Source organism: Mytilus trossulus, chromosome 14, assembly GCF_036588685.1.
Source record: "Mytilus trossulus isolate FHL-02 chromosome 14, PNRI_Mtr1.1.1.hap1, whole genome shotgun sequence".
Lineage (NCBI taxonomy): Eukaryota > Metazoa > Mollusca > Bivalvia > Mytilida > Mytilidae > Mytilus > Mytilus trossulus.
The window spans coordinates 53,760,762-53,778,931 of record NC_086386.1 but is presented as its reverse complement, the minus strand read 5'-3'; the positions used below and the strand labels follow the sequence as shown (position 1 = coordinate 53,778,931).

The following is an 18,170-nucleotide window of genomic DNA, read 5'->3' as shown; positions in this document are numbered from 1 at the left end:
AACTTTATCCTTGAGTCTCTATGACCAGTTTTACAAAACTATCTCAGGAGTAAGGATAGTTTAAAGGCATATTCTAATCTTAAGTGGGTTTTACAAAGTGGTCCTTAATTTGGACATCTTTTAATGTTGGTCACAAAGTAATGACTCCACGAGAGATTATAAAAAATTACTCATTTTATGTATTAATTTTGCAAATTATCTTATTATTTTTAATTTATCTAATTATCAATTTGGATGATGGAGTTCCAAGTTAGAGACACAAATTTAACCATAAATCTCACATCTTGATATAATGAAATAAAACAAACATGGAGAACTTGAATTTTTATAAACTAAAAAAAAGTAAATAAATGGTGCACTGTCTCACTGGAAAGTTGAACCAAAAAATCATATTTTTTTTTAACTTATTTTAAATTTTATATTTTAAAATTACTTTGATTTAAAAAAAAGTTTCTGCTGAAGTATGTTATATGTGTATATTTTGTTGAAGTATGCTTCATATCTAATACAACAAAATAATGAACAAAATTTAAAAATGTGCACAAATGAAATAGCTTTTTTCTCTTTTTTTCTCATGTATTGTTATATTTAAGTGTTAGATTTTAGAAATTTAGTCTTCTCAAGTATTGTTATATTTGAATATTAAATTCTAGAAATTTAGTCTATTTTTTTCTATAATTTATAATAATATTTTAAATTAGTTCAACTCAATTTTTCTAGTATCAAGGGTTTTTGTCTTTTAGAATTTTTTTGATATTTCCAATTTTACTACAACATAATGTTGCAAATTACTTTATTTTTGTTTTGAATTTCTAACTAATTATGAAGAGTAATATTTAATGCTTAAATATACTGACTGTATTTTACCTTTTATTAATTAATAATTGTTATAACAACACCTATTGTATTTTGTTTGTAGGCATAGGTTGAATATATTTTTATCAAATGTTGGCATAGGTTGAAGACACCAAAAAGGGACCCATTCCAGCGGCACATATGTATATACCTTTATATAGGAAGAGACCCCCCGTGATCTAATTAAGTGTCTTGAAAGGCTGATTTAATTTTTACTGTGTGTGATTTCTTCACAAAATTTAGAAGAAGTCATAATTACTTGTACTAAATAATTAATTGATGACTTCGCTGGCACTGTCACCAAGGAATAATAAAATTAAAAAACAAACCAGTATGTTTCGTTTCACTCAGTACAAATATTTCTAATCCAAATAGGTGCTGCTTATCTGCCCCTGGATGTTGCATACCCACAGTCGATGTTAAAATCAGTACTAGAAGATGCAAAACCAAAGGCTGTTATAACTGTCAAAGATTTAGCTCACAATTTAGCTGGTAAGTCTAAGATATTTATTCTAAATGTAGAGCTCTGTCTGCGTCAAAATCTTTTCCCAGAGGCCGATTTAGGGGGGGAGGGGGTCAGGGGGCCTGGGCCCCCCTTTTTGGGAAAAAAGTTGGTTGCTTGTATAAGAAATCACTAGAGCGGGACCCCTCTTTAAGGTCAGTCAGTGGGCCCCCACTTATGAAAATTTCTGAATCCGCCACTGTTTCCAATAGGCCAAAGACCAATATTTCAACATTTTACTTAGTTGACCCCCCTCTTATTTGTCAAAGAGTTTAGTTTTTCAAAAATAAACCTTTAACTAGTCTGAATAAAACAAAAAGTTTCTTGGGTATCAGACTAATGGCTAAAGAGGGGGAATAGGACCTCTTTTAGGACTCTAGGATTGGGTGTCTTAAGCTCGGGATTTAGGGATTGATTATTTCCAGATCTGGGAATTCTTTTTCAAATTTCGGGATGTAAGGATTTAAATTTATTTAAGTTTGAGACCTACGGATTTCATGTTTTTAAGCTAAGGATTTTGGGATCAGGACCCTTCCCCTCTTGCTAAATGTGCAGACTGATAGTAAAGAACATATCATAGCTGTCCAAAATTACTGTTGTACTGTCAATTTTATTATTCTAGTGAATGGCATTTTTTTGTTGATTAAAACATAATTTCATTTTTGTAAACATTCAAATTCATGATTTTAACAAAATTTGCATACAAGCTTAAAATAAACATGCATGAGAGATACATGTATTTACAATTCATCAAAAAACTTTTATTTAGTAGATCACATTTATCCTTAAAAATCTACAAAAAATTATATTCCACCAGGACATAAAACAAATTCATAAGAACTGTTATTACTATAAAAGGTTGATATAAAGTACACAGCCTTTATGTTATTTTGTCAGTTGTACTGTAAGAAAAACTTTTTAATTAATATGTGAAATCAAAGTTTGTCAATATAAGATGTTCTGTAGATATACATAAACAGGTCTGCAAAATATTATAAAGCTCATACATGTAGTCTAGCTGGGTTGCTTATAAGATGTATAATGCTGTTAAAATTTTAAAATATTTAGCACAAAAATATAAGTCCATTTTCATCAGATGTGCTACCATAATTGTTAAAAAAAAAAGCATGCAACTAAGTTTAAAAAATTGTTCTTAAATTAAGACATATTTTTTCTTCCTGATGCAAACATAAAAAAATCATCTTTATTGATCATTAAAAACAAGACACATTAAAAAAAGAGCATGTAAACTTTTGTAAATACAAAATGCAGTGCTTTTGATATATTTTTGTAATTTAGGGTATGACAGTATTATCGTATTGGAAGAAGAATGGGAGAAATCTATTGTCACAGGGGAAGTAACTCTCCCTACAGAATTGTCCCTAGACAATCTGGCTTATATTGTTTACTCATCTGGAACTACAGGAAAACCAAAAGGTAAATGTGTTTAACTATTTATAATTGATTTTATATTGTAAGCCTTACTATTCATTGTTGTGTTTATTTCACAGTAATGTGTTAGATCTTCAATTCACTATTTAAAAAGTATTCATCAGACAAAATTTAGACTTAGAACAGTAATAAAAGGGCTGTTACTTTAATATTGAACACATTTGATTTCTTTGGTGTTGAACTCATAAGCTTTAGAAGTTGGCTCTTAAATTGCATTCATTCCTTATTCTTCCATTAAGTTTTTGCTGTCTTTTGGTTTCTTCAAACCACGCAGGCCCGTAGCCAGGAATTTCCAAAGAAGGGGGGGGGGGGGGGGGGGGGGGGGGTGTTTGTTTGTTGGACTCACAAACTCGACTTTTAACAGACACAATTCAAACAGAACATTTAAACAGACTTTAACAGTGCTTATCTGTTTTTAAGGGGGGCTCGTCCGAACCCCCTGGCTACAGGTATGCCATGTGCAGATAATGCCTCGTAATGATTAACATCAGTAACACTGACAATCAATCTAGTGAATTCTATATTTTATATATATTTTATATTTTGAAGGTGTTATTTGTCCACACAGGGGAGCAGTATTTTCATACCACTGGAGACATGAAGCTTATCCTTTTCAAGAAGGAGAAAGAGTTGCCTGTAACATATTTTTCTCTTGGGAAATGCTGAGACCATTATTAAAAGGTATTTGTAATTTTTAGTTACACATTTAAGTTTCTTTAATTTTAAATAGAGAAAAAGAGGGGGCCTATGGTGGCTAAGGGGTCTACCTAGTTCATCTGCTGTATTACCAGCCTCTCAAGACTGAGGTTATTTGTTTGAATCTTACAAGTGACAGGTAGGTACATAGAATTGCCAAACTGTAAACCAAACTATAATCGTGGATAATTCTTTTTGTGTTTTTGCCTTCTAAACAATTTGGCGGCTATTCAATTTCGTGATTTTCCTATTTATAAATTTACTTGCAGGAATGATCCAACTTTTACATATTCACGACAATTTATATTCTCGTTATTTTTCTACTTGGCAAAAGTCCTGAAAATAAATCAGTCGCGAAAATAAGTTGGTTTACAGTATTTCCTGATGAAAGTTGGTCACTGGCTGTTGTCTCTGTGCATGCTAGCTTCTTCCACCAATAAAACTAGTTGAAAAAGCCTATAGTGTTACTTCATAGATGATAGAATCATATTACTGTCATTCCTTATAAACTTGGAAGAAATTTGTTAATAGATGAATGTTTTTTTTGGGGGTAATTTTTTTTTGCTTTTTAGGAGTAACTATGTACATCATATCTAACACGACAATCTATGATCCACCTCTACTGAGTCAATACATACAGAAAAATAAAATCACACAAATATTGTTTACGCCATCACTACTAGAAGCTGTTCTCAATACGCCAGGGCTGGACCTCCAACAACTTAGAAGTTTGAGGTAAGATAAATAAACATTTGTTACTGCCATAACTGAGTCGGGTTCACACAAGAAACTATACAAATGTAATGGCAGATGAATACTGCCAGCAGTTAAGGATCCAGGGGGAGGGGGGTGTTGGGTACCTGTACGAAATTATAAGGCATATTACACCTGGAAATAAGACGTAAACCAGGCGTAAGTGGTAGTTACATGTCTAGATCCAGGCGTAAGGGAGCAGGAAACATAAATTTGTAGTCCTTATGGGCGTAGAAAACCCAGTAAACCTGGCGTAAATTGAAATAAGCAAGGCTTAAATTTTCTTACGGGCGTAAAACTGTTGATATGGCTTAAATCAAAATACCCATAATGCTTTGTTATGAGGATCATGGGATTTTTTTTTCAAAATTTGGCTCCTGGTTTTAGTTTGCAAGAGTTGGACTTATGGCATCTTTATATATTCAGGGATAAAAAGCTTGTTTTGTGCTTTTTTGAAGAATTAGTAATTGGGGAATAATTTTGTATGGAATCAAATTGAATGAAAATTGTGAAATAAAAGGAAAATAGCATACATGGTAAATAATTATAATGTGAATATAACTAAGTCCGGATATGATACAATTTTTACGCCTGGTTGTTTCCGTGTCATATACGGGCGTCACACTTCGTACAGGTTGGAACCCCCTTTTTTTTGACGATCAATAATGTATTTGAATGGGACGATATTGTTGGAAGCATCCCCCCCAAACACAAACTTGTCCTAGGTTAGGAACCCCCCCTTTTTAAAATGGCTGGATCCACACCTGGACAAGATTAGAATTTTACATACATCCTTTAATTTTTGTGTTTACTTTAAAAACTTAACATGGCACACAGGTGCATTGTAATTGTGCCCCCATAATATGAAGTAGATTATTTAGGAATATCATACTTCACTTTGTTTACCTAAGGCCATATTACTTAGTTATTGACATGCAGATTTCTGCATGTTTGTTTAATAAATATATATCTCAATTGATACGATATTCAAGAGCTTGGAAGTAGACATTGAAAAAAATGTTCTATATTTCATATTAAATTTGAATCACAAAAGTTGATTTTTTTTAGTTATCTTTGCAAATTATGTGACACTCTACAAAATGAAGACAAGCAAACAACTCTAATAGAATCATTTTAGTTGTAGGTCTCTTTTTACTTTTGAAATATGTAAAATAAGAAAACATATTCATTTAGACAGAATATTAAAGGGCATAAGAATTAAGGGGAAAGAACTATAGATTTTAAACTTTAATTCTTTTTTCTTGATACAGGTAAATTTCTTTGTTGCTAGAATTATCTCCCCATGAAAATGTATTGATTTTCATTATCATATATAAACATGTATATTAGGGAGGACATCAAAAGTTCAATGAAGAATACAAAACTTAATTCACATAGTTTTTTCACTGACCCCCACACCCCCTCTAAACTTAATTTGGGAAAAATTGATTGACCAATAGGGATGAAGGTAAAATCGATTTTAGATTAACAAAACTTGCAGCAATGTTGCCCCCCCCCCCCCCCCCCCCCCCCCACCACCCCCAAACTATTTGATTTAAGTTTTTTTTATCCTACATCGATCTTTTGATGTCGTCCCTTACTGAAAGCAAATTGTTGCTTTATTAAATGATAATGTCGATCATCTTTCTGGGACTATTTTCAATATAATTTTTATGAATGCTTTTTCAAGATTCAGAATTATTTGCACCTATCAAAATCCATTAATTCTGTAGCATTGACAATTTGTGTTTTATTGTTGAAATTAATTCATTAAATATTCAGGGGTCATATTTATTAGGTATTAAACATAGAAAACAAATCTGAACTTAGTAATTCTGAATGACCATTAAAAAACTTTTTTTTTATTTATACATGTATTTTTGTCTGCATAAGTATAAACAGCTGGTGACAACATTTTAATTATTCTTCAAATTTATAAATTTTATAAAATTACAATGACAGAAATATTGATAGTGTGAAAAAATGACAAAATGATTGATATGATACTTACTTGGATACCGATCAGGCGGGGATCCAGGGGGGGGGGGTCGGAACCCCCCTTTTTACCCTGCCAATTATGATTACAAGTTGGTAAATTGTACAATAACAATTATTTATCTAGTAATCTCATCTGTTTATATATGAATTAGATAAAATCTGTGATAGCATATTATCCTATAGGAAGGATTTATTAAACTTAATTTTGTTGAATTTATTAAGATTAAGATTTAACTAAGATAATTAATTAGATTATATTTTTCAATGGTTTTGTCTTGCATAAAAAAAAGAAATCAACAATTCACAGAGATTTTGTGATTTGTTTTAGAGTCTAAAAAATGTGAAAGTATGATTAAATAATTTGATAATGAATTTTATTTTAAGACAAAATAAACTAAAGAATGCAGTTAACAAGGCTAATGCAAACTCTGCTGCCTTCATTTGCACAAATCTGTATAAATAAAAACTATAGTCCATGATATCAATGTAGGGAAAACAAGGAGCATATTACTTCTGATTAAGACTGAAAAAATACACAATACATTTTGGCCTACCCTATTCCCTAAATTATTGTGTCTTTTTTGTACAATTGCAACCAAAGTACAACTTTTCCCACTGTTCAAACAAGTTAAACATGAATTTAAGCATACCTAAGCAGTGGTGGATCCAGATCTTTTCATAAAGAGGGGGGGGGGGTATTTTCCTAAGTCTGGCCCGCTCCAGTAGTGCTTCAGTGATTCCCTATTTAATCAATCAAACTTTTCCCACGATAAAGGGGAGGTGCCCTCCTGTACCCCTACCCCCTCTGCCAGCCCTGGATCAGTCAATGCTTAGCTAAAGACACTCTTTGTTCCATTATGTTGTCACTCAGCTCTAGATTTTCAGAGTCTAAATATATATAACAGAAATAGTACAAAATCTATCAAACTTATATTATTGATCTTCCAGGACTTCAATAAGATTATTATGTATCAGTTTATAGGTTAGATGCATATTTTTGTATTTTAAATGTACTACACCTAGGTAAATCTTCTTTAGTTATGGAATACCATCAATTGTTTGAGGATTACTTTCGGGCGCATGTCAAGGTGTATGAGGTTGATTTTTTATATTATTTTTACTAACTATATGTTTTTTTTTCATAACAAATATTCTGGACTTAAAGGTGCTAAACCAAAATTTTCTTTACTTTAAACTTGCATGGCATGAACATTTTAAGGATGTTGCATCCAACTATTTTATTGGCCTAAAAAATCAGAAGTTGAGTTTTAGCCAATGCCACAGAAATCTAATAAAAAGAAAATAACCAAGAGTCTGGTAGAGGCAGATGGTCTTGAACACTAGAAAAGTGTCAATAAAAATATCAGGTTCTAAATAACATGCATGTAATATGCCTAAGTTTTTTTCACATTTATTATTAATTTCAGGCAAATTTGGTTTTGTGGTGAAGTTGTGACTACAGCATTATTTGAGAGATGTTTGAAGTTGATACCATGGATACAGTTTTTAAATCTCTACAGTATATCAGAATGCCATGATGCTGCTTGTGAAGATTTGAACTTGTATTTTAAAGAAAATATGGTAAAAGTTTAACCCTATAATCAATGTATTTATAAGTTGACACACAGCTTCAAGTTTGCTTATAGATAATCTGTCTGTTATTTCTTTCATTCTAACTGTTTGTCAGTATTGACTTTTTTTTTATAAAACACAGTTAGCTAGTTTCTTTATTGTGATACTTAATGATTATCTTTGGTTGAACTTTGCAATATGTTTCTATTTGGTCTGGTGTCACTTCCAAATTGACTGTCAATTGTCAATATCTTCGATTACCAACTGATGACGAATAAATATTTTCTTTATAAGTTTCTTACTTTGTAAGAAAAACTGGTGTTGTTTTGAGCACTGTAAATTTACAACTGTGGATTCATTATTATTTGTTTGATACCAATTTTTCGTGGATTTCACTGGTACTGGGAACCACAAATTCTATTGTCCAATGAAATACACATTTTCTAAAGGAAATTGTATGCAGAATTTGCCAAATCAACAAATTTGAATATCCACAAAAATGCAAATTTTCATCAATCCACGAAAATTGGTATCCAAGAAAGTAAATGAATCCACAGTAACACAAATATAAGGATAAAGGGAAATAACTAGATCCTAATTTTGTCATTTAACAACAAATATTTTATATTATTAGGATGCTCTCAAAACAAGAAAGTTTTGTCCAGTAGGTAACATTTTACCTGGTGTTAACCTGGTCATTATGGACAAAGATCAGAAAATACAACCTGTTGGAGCTTCAGGGGAGGTAAGTCAGGAGGACACTCAAGTTTTGGTGGTTTTTGATTGGATAAATTTCACTGTGTATACATTTCAAATTGAGAATGGAAACAGGTAATGTATGAAAGAGACAACACCCTAGGGGATGCCAATAGGTCTTCAACACAGCAAGTCAATCTTGAACCCAAAGTGGGCTTCAGCTGGCCGCTGAACAATTAAGATATAACCTTGAAACCTAATGTATTTGTACAGTTTATTTGTGGTTAGATTGATTGGAAATTAAACGGGGGTGTTAAACGGTAATATAATTTCAACATATTCTTAAGGCTGCATTTATTTAGTAGGGGTAAAATACAAATTTATATTTTAAAGATATTCGAATTGGCGCTGGCTGCGATATAGCCTATATGTGCTAATGCAACGTAAAGCAACCAACAATCAAAGACTGTCATGTTAATTTTGTGGTTATGAGTTCACCATTAACAGGATAGCTTGTTGGTTGTATTGATCTTAGATCTCACCATAAAAAATAAGGTTTTACCATAAAAAATTAAGATTTTACCTTTAGAATTTAGGTTTCACTATGATAAGGTAAATTTCACATTCAAAATTAATATTTCAACATATACATCAAATTATAACTTGGTATAAAACCAAGCATTGCATTGTTTTTGTCCTTTGTATAAAGCATGAAGTATTTTCTGCAAGACCATAAGCATCCACCAATCTATTTTAACATAATTTCCACTACTTTTAAAGGAATGACTGTAATATTTTTTCTGTCTATGAAGAAATAACATAAAAAAGTTGGTGAACACTGAATAACGCCTGTAGTGGGTTATTTAACAGTGTGCACCACATTTTTCATGTTATTTTGAATAGACAGAAAAAATATTACAGTCATTTCTTATAATTTAATTCTAAATTCCATTTTAAACGGTAGATTTACGGTAGATTGACTTCATGGTCACATAACTGAATTATGTCTATGGGCTGTTAACAAAATAACGTCAGCCAATCAGAAGACGCGTTACATCCAAAATTAAATTATTACTTTTTAACATGTGTTTTAGATTTTTGTTGGAGGACCAACTTTAGCCCATGGGTATCTCAACAGACCCGAGGTCCAAGCTTTGAGATTTATACCTCTGCCAAAAGGTGTTCAGACAAGCCATGGAGACAGACTTTACAGGACTGGGGACTGGGGATATATGTTATCAGATGGAAGACTAGAGATTTGTGGTAGATGTGATTCAATGGTTAAAATCAGAGGCTATTCCATAGAAGTTCAGGTACATGATTCAATGGTTAAAATCAGAGGCTATTCCATAGAAGTTCAGGTACATGATTCAATGGTTAAAATCAGAGGCTATTCCATAGAAGTTCAGGTACGTGATTCAATGGTTAAAATCAGAGGCTATTCCATAGAAGTTCAGGTACGTGATTCAATGGTTAAAATCAGAGGCTATTCCATAGAAGTTCAGGTACATCCATCTCTTGATGTCACGACACATGCAAGGAGCTGGATGATCCGATAAGAATAATTACATGGCGGGTCTCGGAGTCAACAACCAAATTATTCTCCCCATTGGTTTGATCTAACTCTTTTTTTTGGAAAAGTTTATTAGATTTTGAATAAATTAATATTAATCCAATTTTAAAGTCACTATGAAATGATAGTTGAAATATATGCAAAGCCAATCTGAGCCTTAAAATTATAATGTACAAAAAGATTATTAAAAAATCCAAACTGACTCTTATAAGGCAAATATTAAATTTCGTTCGCAATCCTTAAATTTGACAGATGAAATATGGATGTAATTGAATAGAGGCAAATTTTTTTGTTAGTTTTTGGCAAAGTCTAATGTTTACAACATTTCATAAAGTATTTAAAAGAATCAGAAACAAATTTACAATAAGGGGAGATAACTCAGTAAATTTATACTTTTATTACTGTAAACACACGCATTATGTTAACCAAGAAAATGTATATCTTATTTTTTGGTGATTCTTTAAATTTAGGATATATGAACTCCTATTTGTTTTGAAAATTATTCTGTCTACAGAGTTTAAAAATAGATTTTTTTTTTTTTTTTAGAGATGAGCCTTATTAAGAAAAATATTTAAAATATTTCTCAATAACATTCTTTTTGCAGGCAGTGGAGAGTGCCTTAATGGAGCTACCAATGGTTAATGCCTGTGTAGTATTAGTAGAAGGACAGGAAGGAGAAGACAAGTTCCTGGTGTCATACATTGTACCAGAAGGGCAGACAACCAAGAAAGATATAAGAGCGATACTGAAGCTGAGGCTACCATACTACATGATTCCATCATACTTTGTATTCCTTCAAAGGTTATGAAATTTATGATTTAGATACCAAGTTTAGAATGGAATAACCAAGAAATACTGTTTAATTAAATGGAATTTTTAATTCAAGCATGAAGGGCAATAATGGGTCCATATATTTAACTTCAAATTATAGAATAATTAGTTTCAGAATATATTGCAATACAGGTATTATTTTCAATTAAATCATACACACTAAAAGGGTTTGATTGACTGATCAACTCCTAAACAATTGAAATTTCTTAACAAATATTTTTAAGTTGTTTTGGGGTTTTCCGCTCTTGCTTGGGCTCATATAAAAATCTAATCTAATTTTATCTTGTATTAGAATGGTAAATTTAGATTCCAATTAAACTACATGTTTTTTAATGATGAATTTAAATTATAGCATTCCAATGGTAGAAACAACAGGTAAACTTGATAAGAAGGCCTTACCAAATTTTGACAAAGAACACGAGTCTGATTCTGATACTATTGCTGCGCCAAATACAGATACAGAGAAAAAGGTCGCGGTTGTCTGGTGTAAAGTCCTCAAGATACAAGATATAGATATACAGGATAGCTTCTTTGATTTAGGAGGGTAAATTTCTGCATATTGATTATTTCTGTAATGGTTGTTTTTTTTGGATTTGATATGGATAAAAGATATTTGATAGTTACAGCCATTCTGGACATGGGATGGTACTATAGGTTTTATAGATACTCTTTAGGGGTTGAAGATATCAATTTGCATCCATTTGAATGGCTAGGATCTTAAATTTATTTTATTCATATTGCATTTTTTAATGTCAGTTAATTAAAGTTTCTTTGTCAAATACCTATGTTATAGGTATATTGATGAATGTATACAAAATTGTAGAATACTACCTGTAGATTGGCACAAAGGAATATAATCTCAGTTAAACATTGTCAAGGGGAGATAATCGTACAGGGTGAAGATTTCTGTTGTGAGACACTTCTGGTTTTGTTTCTCATGTTCAGGTTATAAAAGAGAAACATCAAAGATAACTATATTTTTATTGCCATGAAGAGGTATAGGGGAATTAAGTATTAGTGTATTACCTTCTTTCCTTCTTTTCCGAATTTGTGTACAGTCACTTTTACAGTTTTCCAAATAAGTATAAAAAAGGGACAAAAGATACCAAAGGGACAGTCAATCTCATAAATCTAAAACAAACTGACAACGCCATGGCTAAAAATGAAAAAGACAAACAGAAAAACAATAGTACACATGACATAACATAGAAAACTAAAGAATAAACAACATGAACCCGACCAAAAACTAGGGGTGATCTCAGGTTCAGATTAAAAAAGGGAAACCTCTAAGATAAATACATTTTTATTACATGTACCATGAAGAGGCGTAGGGGCATTAAGTATTAGTTTATTACCTATATCCTTTCTTTCCTCTTTTCAGAATTTGCATACAGTCACTTTTACAGTTTTCCAAATAAGTATAAAACATTATATGCAAGTGGGTGGGTCATCATCTACTGTAATAGCAGAAATTTTCATGGAGGATTTAATGTGATTATTTCGTGGAAATTAACATATCCACAAAATTAAAACCTCCACTAAAATTTAACCTTCATACAATATCACTTCCATTTAATGGAAACCACGAAACTAAATCCTCATGAAATCTTATATAGTGAACAAAACCATGAAATTTTAACCCCACGAAAATTAATGTTTCTACAGTATATCCCGTGTAAACCTTCCCCATTTATTTTTATTTTTTCAGACACTCTTTGCTGGCTACAGAGCTGATGATGAACTTAAGACAGATGTTTGACGTAGATTTGAATGTTCGTGACTTGTTCACATATCCAACCATTACAACACTCAGTCAGTTCATAGAGGCCAAGAAAAACAAAAGAACGGAAGAACTCCATACAATACCTAAAGTGTCAATAAACCTCCAAACAGAAGTCAACAGGCATGACCCAAGGGGAATAATCAAGTAAGAAATTTTTACTACTGTAGATTCAGAAATTAATGCATGCATTTATTATTGCGATTTTGTCATTTTAGATAAAATGGGATTATAGTTTTTACGATTTTGAGAAAAATCCTGTTCAATTCATATAAAACATTTCAAAATGAGAGTTCAAATTATTGAGTTTACAACTGTCTGTCTCATTTTTCGCAATGATAAAAATCTTGCAATAAATTTTGAATTTACAGGAACCACTTACTTTATGACAGGTCAGAAAGAATGTTACCTGATTATAGGTCATATTTAAAACAAAATAGTTCTTTCATAAGGGTGTAGTTTTTTTTTTAATATAAAAAATTGTAGAACATTTAAGTAATTTTAATATCAAATGAAATTTGAAGGAAATTACATTAAAAGTCGAACAATTATCTTATCTATAATTCTGAGTCATAGAATTTTTTAAAATCATGTATAGCATATTTTTTCTCAGATCCCATGTACCTGTTTTAAATTTTGTACTTCCAAAATTTGGGGAACCAGTAACTCTTAATTTTGCCTATGCGCTTTTCCATGTCAGACCCTAAAATGTAGAAATTTTAATATACTTCAGCATTGATATGCAGCTCCGAGCTTTTTGGAGAACATTTAATCTAAGTAACGAGAGAAGATTTAAGATTGGGAGAGTCTTACTGACAGGTGCTACAGGATTTCTTGGAGCTTTTTTGCTGAGAGAAATATTACTACAGACAAAGGTATTAAAAGTTTTTTTAATCTACTTCAATATTGTTTGAACGTTTATGTGCTCAGATTACTCCTTTAACTTATTTGAATAGATATAAGAAGTTGTGGTGTGTAAAGGCCAATGAGACAACTCTCCATCCAAGTCACAATTTGTGAAAGTAAACTGTAAAAGGTCAACGTAAGGTCTTTAACACAGAGCCTTGTCTCACACCAAAAAGCAAGCTGTAAAAGGTCAGAAAAATGATAAGTGTAAAACCATTGGAACAGGAAAATCAATAGTCTGATTTATATAAAAAATGGGGAAGGAGAAACACCTAAGAACCACATGAACAAAAGACATCCACTGAACCTAAGGTTCCTGACTTAGGACAGGTGTAAACTATGTTTAAATATGTGCCAACCTTCACCCTTACTTGAAACAACAACAACAATAATACTTTATTTTAAGAGGATTACACAGTTAGCTATATAACTAATCTTCCCTGAGGCCCTCGTAATGAAAAATCAAACAAAACACAAACATATACTAGTACATTGCATACATACATTAGCATAAAAAGTCAAGTGTGATAATAATGTTCAATACAACTTGATAAAATGTGATGAAAAAATAAACATGATGACATGATCAGTTTTTAATATTATTTATACAGCTAGGTTGATTTCAATAAATGATCTGTTATTTTGTATTTGAAACAATAGTGTAACACCACAACATAGAAAGACACACTATAAAATAGCAATTGAAATTGCTCAACTTAATTAAAAAAATCTTAATTCTGAATTTCTTTTATTTCTGTTGTACAAATTAACAGAGCATCCTATTAAGGTAGCACAATACAAAGATTTTTTTACTTCCAATCACTAACCTTTGAAATGCTGTAACTTTTTTATGTATGCATAGAAAATAATAAAAGAGGTATATATAGATAGATAAAAGATTAATCTTTTAACTGAATGCAAATTTTTATTATGCAATCATTATGTAATCAATTATTATGTAATTAGTGGCAAAATCTGGGTAAGTTCACTTGAATGAATTTAGCTCTATCATCTCTTTAACAATACAGAAAATTTTAACGAAATCTTAATCAACACATCATGGGCTTCAAAAGGGTGTCTCAGATTGTCTCTATGGTATTCCATTCTCTCATAAATCTCTAATTAGTGTAAACATCATAACCACATAAAAGAAGATATTGTTTAATTAGGTGTAAAATTTGTTCTATACATTCTATCCGAAATCTGAGACACCCTTTTGTAGACAACGGCCATAGGAACAACATAAAATAAAATCAACCCTCTAGCTAATTTCATTTGAAAGTAAAATTTTGGTGAAAAATATTTTAGACACAGTTACCATTATAATTGGTTACATAATTGTTGCATAGTATTAACATTGCATTTATTTAAAAGAGTAGTATGTTAGCTATCCAAAACTACCACTTTTATAAATTTTCAAGCATTATTAAGAAAGTTACAGCATTTTAAAACTTCAGAGTTGGAGTTATAAAATCTTTGTATTGTGCTACCTTAAATTGGTCAATTCAAGCTTGTCAATAAATACTGAAAATAAGATTAGAAATACCTTCATTATCTGAAGTGACAATTTATAGCCTATATTTTTTTTATTTTTTTCAGTGTATGATTAAATGTTTGGTGAGGGAACTACCTGATACTACACCAAATCAAAGACTTGAGAAGTCATTACAACAGTTTGGAGTATTGCCATGTGATGGTAAACCTTCAGAACAGCAAACTCTAATACAGTCCATGTATACCAAAAGAGTGGAGATAATCAAAGGTAGCAAGTTTTTTTTTTGCTAGGCCCATATTTTTTTTAATTTAGAGAAAAATTGAATTGCTAGAATATAAATTTTGGTAATTTAAGCTTGACAGAAGATCAATACAATGTACAAGAAAACTCTAAAACAAAACACAAACTTGGAAAATGGTTTGACCTATCTGGGGTGTGTAATGCAGGTTTATAAACAATAACTTCAATATTAATTGATGAGGCTTGTCAATTTTGCTGCTGAATTTGGTTGCTTTCTCCAGGCACTCTTCCATCCTTCAACAATAAAACTGACCATCAAGATATAGTCATTTAGTGCTGAAAGTGTCTATAACACCAAATTATGTTAAGAACTATTTAAATTAAATTTTATTATAAATTTGACCAAAACTGTCTTTGTATTTGAAAAAGCAGGATAATCTTTTTTACCAGTTTGTCCATCCGTCAGTCCATCCTACAAACCTATCTATTTTTATTACAGGAGATGTTGCCCTAATAAATATGGGTATGAACGAGGATGACTACACCTATTTGTGTACAGATATAGACTTCATCATACATGCTGCAGCTTATGTTAATCTAGTCTATCCTTACGAGGTAAAGCATATGTTTTTTAAACAAATTTTGAGATACAAAAATTATTTTTTTGAATGATGGACATCCTTCCTGCATTAGAAAGGTTTTGTGGAAGATTTTCTCTAATTGAAAAATACCTTAAAATACTGGAATATGATAATATTATATTATAATAAAAATACACTTGTTAGAATTTTTGTGTGATCCAACATTTCAAAACTTTCCTTCTGGGCAGCTGTCCTGAATGAGCATGACATATTTGCAACTGAACATTAAAGTTAAGCTTGATTATATCATATGATGCAAGTTAGTTGTTAAAGCAGATTATTCTTTATATATAAGGGAAATTGACTTTTGATTGCCTCTGTTAAATTCATCCACAACTTTGGTTTAAGGCATTTTCAGACACACTATGATTAAAAACATCTAATGTGAACTTTTTTTTCATCTTTTCCAATCAGGAAAATTTGAAATTAAATTTTGATTTCTAATGGTCTTTTAGATTAAAATAAGGGTTTGTTTTCCAGGCTTTTACAGGACCAAATGTGACAGGAACAAGAAATGTTGTAATGTTTTCCTGTACTGGTAAAATAAAGCCCATACATTATATCAGGTAAACTTATAAATTTCGATATGACAAAAGACCACTTTTAAGTTATGTCCTTCACCGTAAAAATTCCTTAGTTTTGCACGCCTCTGTATTTCATTTAACAGATAGAGTGGATAACCTGTATTACTACACTATTTGTGTTCATATTTTTTCAAAACCTGTATCTGAAGACCAAAAGGTTACAGTTGATGATGGCTTCCCTCATGAAAATGTTTTTCTGAATTTTTTCTGAACTCGATGCTTAAATTTTACTGAACACCTTTAGTAAACCCTTCTCAAACAATATTTTTGTGTTACGAGCCATAAAAAAAATACCTGTAAAAAGTTTGTTTGCCCTAACCATACCTACCCAGAAAAATAGCTGCCTACTCAAAATCTTTTATTGTCCTGATGTGAAAAAGTTTTTTTTAAACAAAAAGGCATGAAGACTAAAAGAGAACATCCAGCACTATAATTTCTGTCTGCCAAAAAAAAGAAAGAAAATGCCTTTACCTACGTTGTACCTACCAACTGTAGGATTCAGACAAATCAAAATATTTGTAATTTTGGGCAAAACTTGCAAGTTAATAAGCCCCAAATATACCTGGCCTTGGAGTCATAAAACTTTTGAGTCTGTTTTTTGTACTCATAATACATAATCAACCAATCAAAATGCTGGATTTCATGTTTCAAGCATGATTTTGGTGCTCCGAGCACTGAGAAAAATTTTATGACTTCAACCCCTGGTCCTCTGGTATGTTTACCTTTTGTTGAATATTTTATTACTTTCTATATTATAGTACTGATGCTGTGTTTCCAAATGGAATGAAGAATTGTTCAGAAGATGACAACATAGAGGATAACCATACAGAGTTAAATGATGGATATTCACAATCTAAATGGGTGGCTGAACAGCTGATCAGTCGAGCTGGACAGAAAGGGCTTCCAGTGGTTATTTATAGATTAGGTAATATCCAGATTTGTAATTGATTAAATATTATGATAGATGGTCCTTGAAAATAGCAAAACCCCTTTTCCTTAAGGTAGGAACTTATGGTGTCTTTTTGTTATGGAATCTGAAAAAGTGATGTACATTGAATCCCACGTACAGGCAAAGGTGGATTTAGGGAAGCCTCAATTTGAAAAACGTAAAAACTAATTTATAAACATTTATTCAAACATTTGATTGCCCACATCAAGATGGATTTTCAATGTTTTATCTTCTGCTGTAGGTAATATGTCAGGTGACAGGAAACAGGCATTCTGGAATCCTCAGGACTTTACTCTGTTAGTACTTCAATGTTTTATCTTCTGCTTTAGGTAACATGTCAGGTGACAGGAAGCAGGCATTCTGGAATCCTCAGGACTTTACTCTGTTAGTCCTTCAATGTTTTATCTTCTGCTGTAGGTAATATGTCAGGTGACAGGAAACAGGCATTCTTGAATCCTCAGGACTTTACTCTGTTAGTCCTTCAATGTTTTATCTTCTGCTGTAGGTAATATGTCAGGTGACAGGAAACAGGCATTCTGGAATCCTCAGGACTTTACTCTGTTAGTCCTTCAATGTTTTATCTTCTGCTGTAGGTAATATGTCAGGTGACAGGAAACAGGTATTCTGGAATCCTCAGGACTTTACTC

The 18,170-nt window shown here is 31.5% G+C and overlaps 1 protein-coding gene across 1 annotated transcript in view; it reads left to right on the top strand.

Annotated features, from left to right (window-relative positions):
• The window catches only part of LOC134695780 (uncharacterized), a 36,106-nt gene that overhangs the window by 2,935 nt on the left and 15,001 nt on the right, over positions 1-18,170 (top strand). Inside the window, exons 3-17 of the mRNA XM_063557190.1 lie at positions 1,231-1,347; positions 2,657-2,794; positions 3,359-3,490; positions 4,078-4,240; positions 7,684-7,837; positions 8,463-8,573; positions 9,619-9,837; positions 10,702-10,898; positions 11,281-11,472; positions 12,637-12,855; positions 13,442-13,583; positions 15,214-15,376; positions 15,849-15,964; positions 16,471-16,556; positions 17,333-17,499. Coding sequence (XP_063413260.1) covers positions 1,231-1,347; positions 2,657-2,794; positions 3,359-3,490; positions 4,078-4,240; positions 7,684-7,837; positions 8,463-8,573; positions 9,619-9,837; positions 10,702-10,898; positions 11,281-11,472; positions 12,637-12,855; positions 13,442-13,583; positions 15,214-15,376; positions 15,849-15,964; positions 16,471-16,556; positions 17,333-17,499 — 2,316 coding nt within the window. The remainder of the gene's footprint in view (positions 1-1,230; positions 1,348-2,656; positions 2,795-3,358; positions 3,491-4,077; positions 4,241-7,683; positions 7,838-8,462; positions 8,574-9,618; positions 9,838-10,701; positions 10,899-11,280; positions 11,473-12,636; positions 12,856-13,441; positions 13,584-15,213; positions 15,377-15,848; positions 15,965-16,470; positions 16,557-17,332; positions 17,500-18,170) is intronic.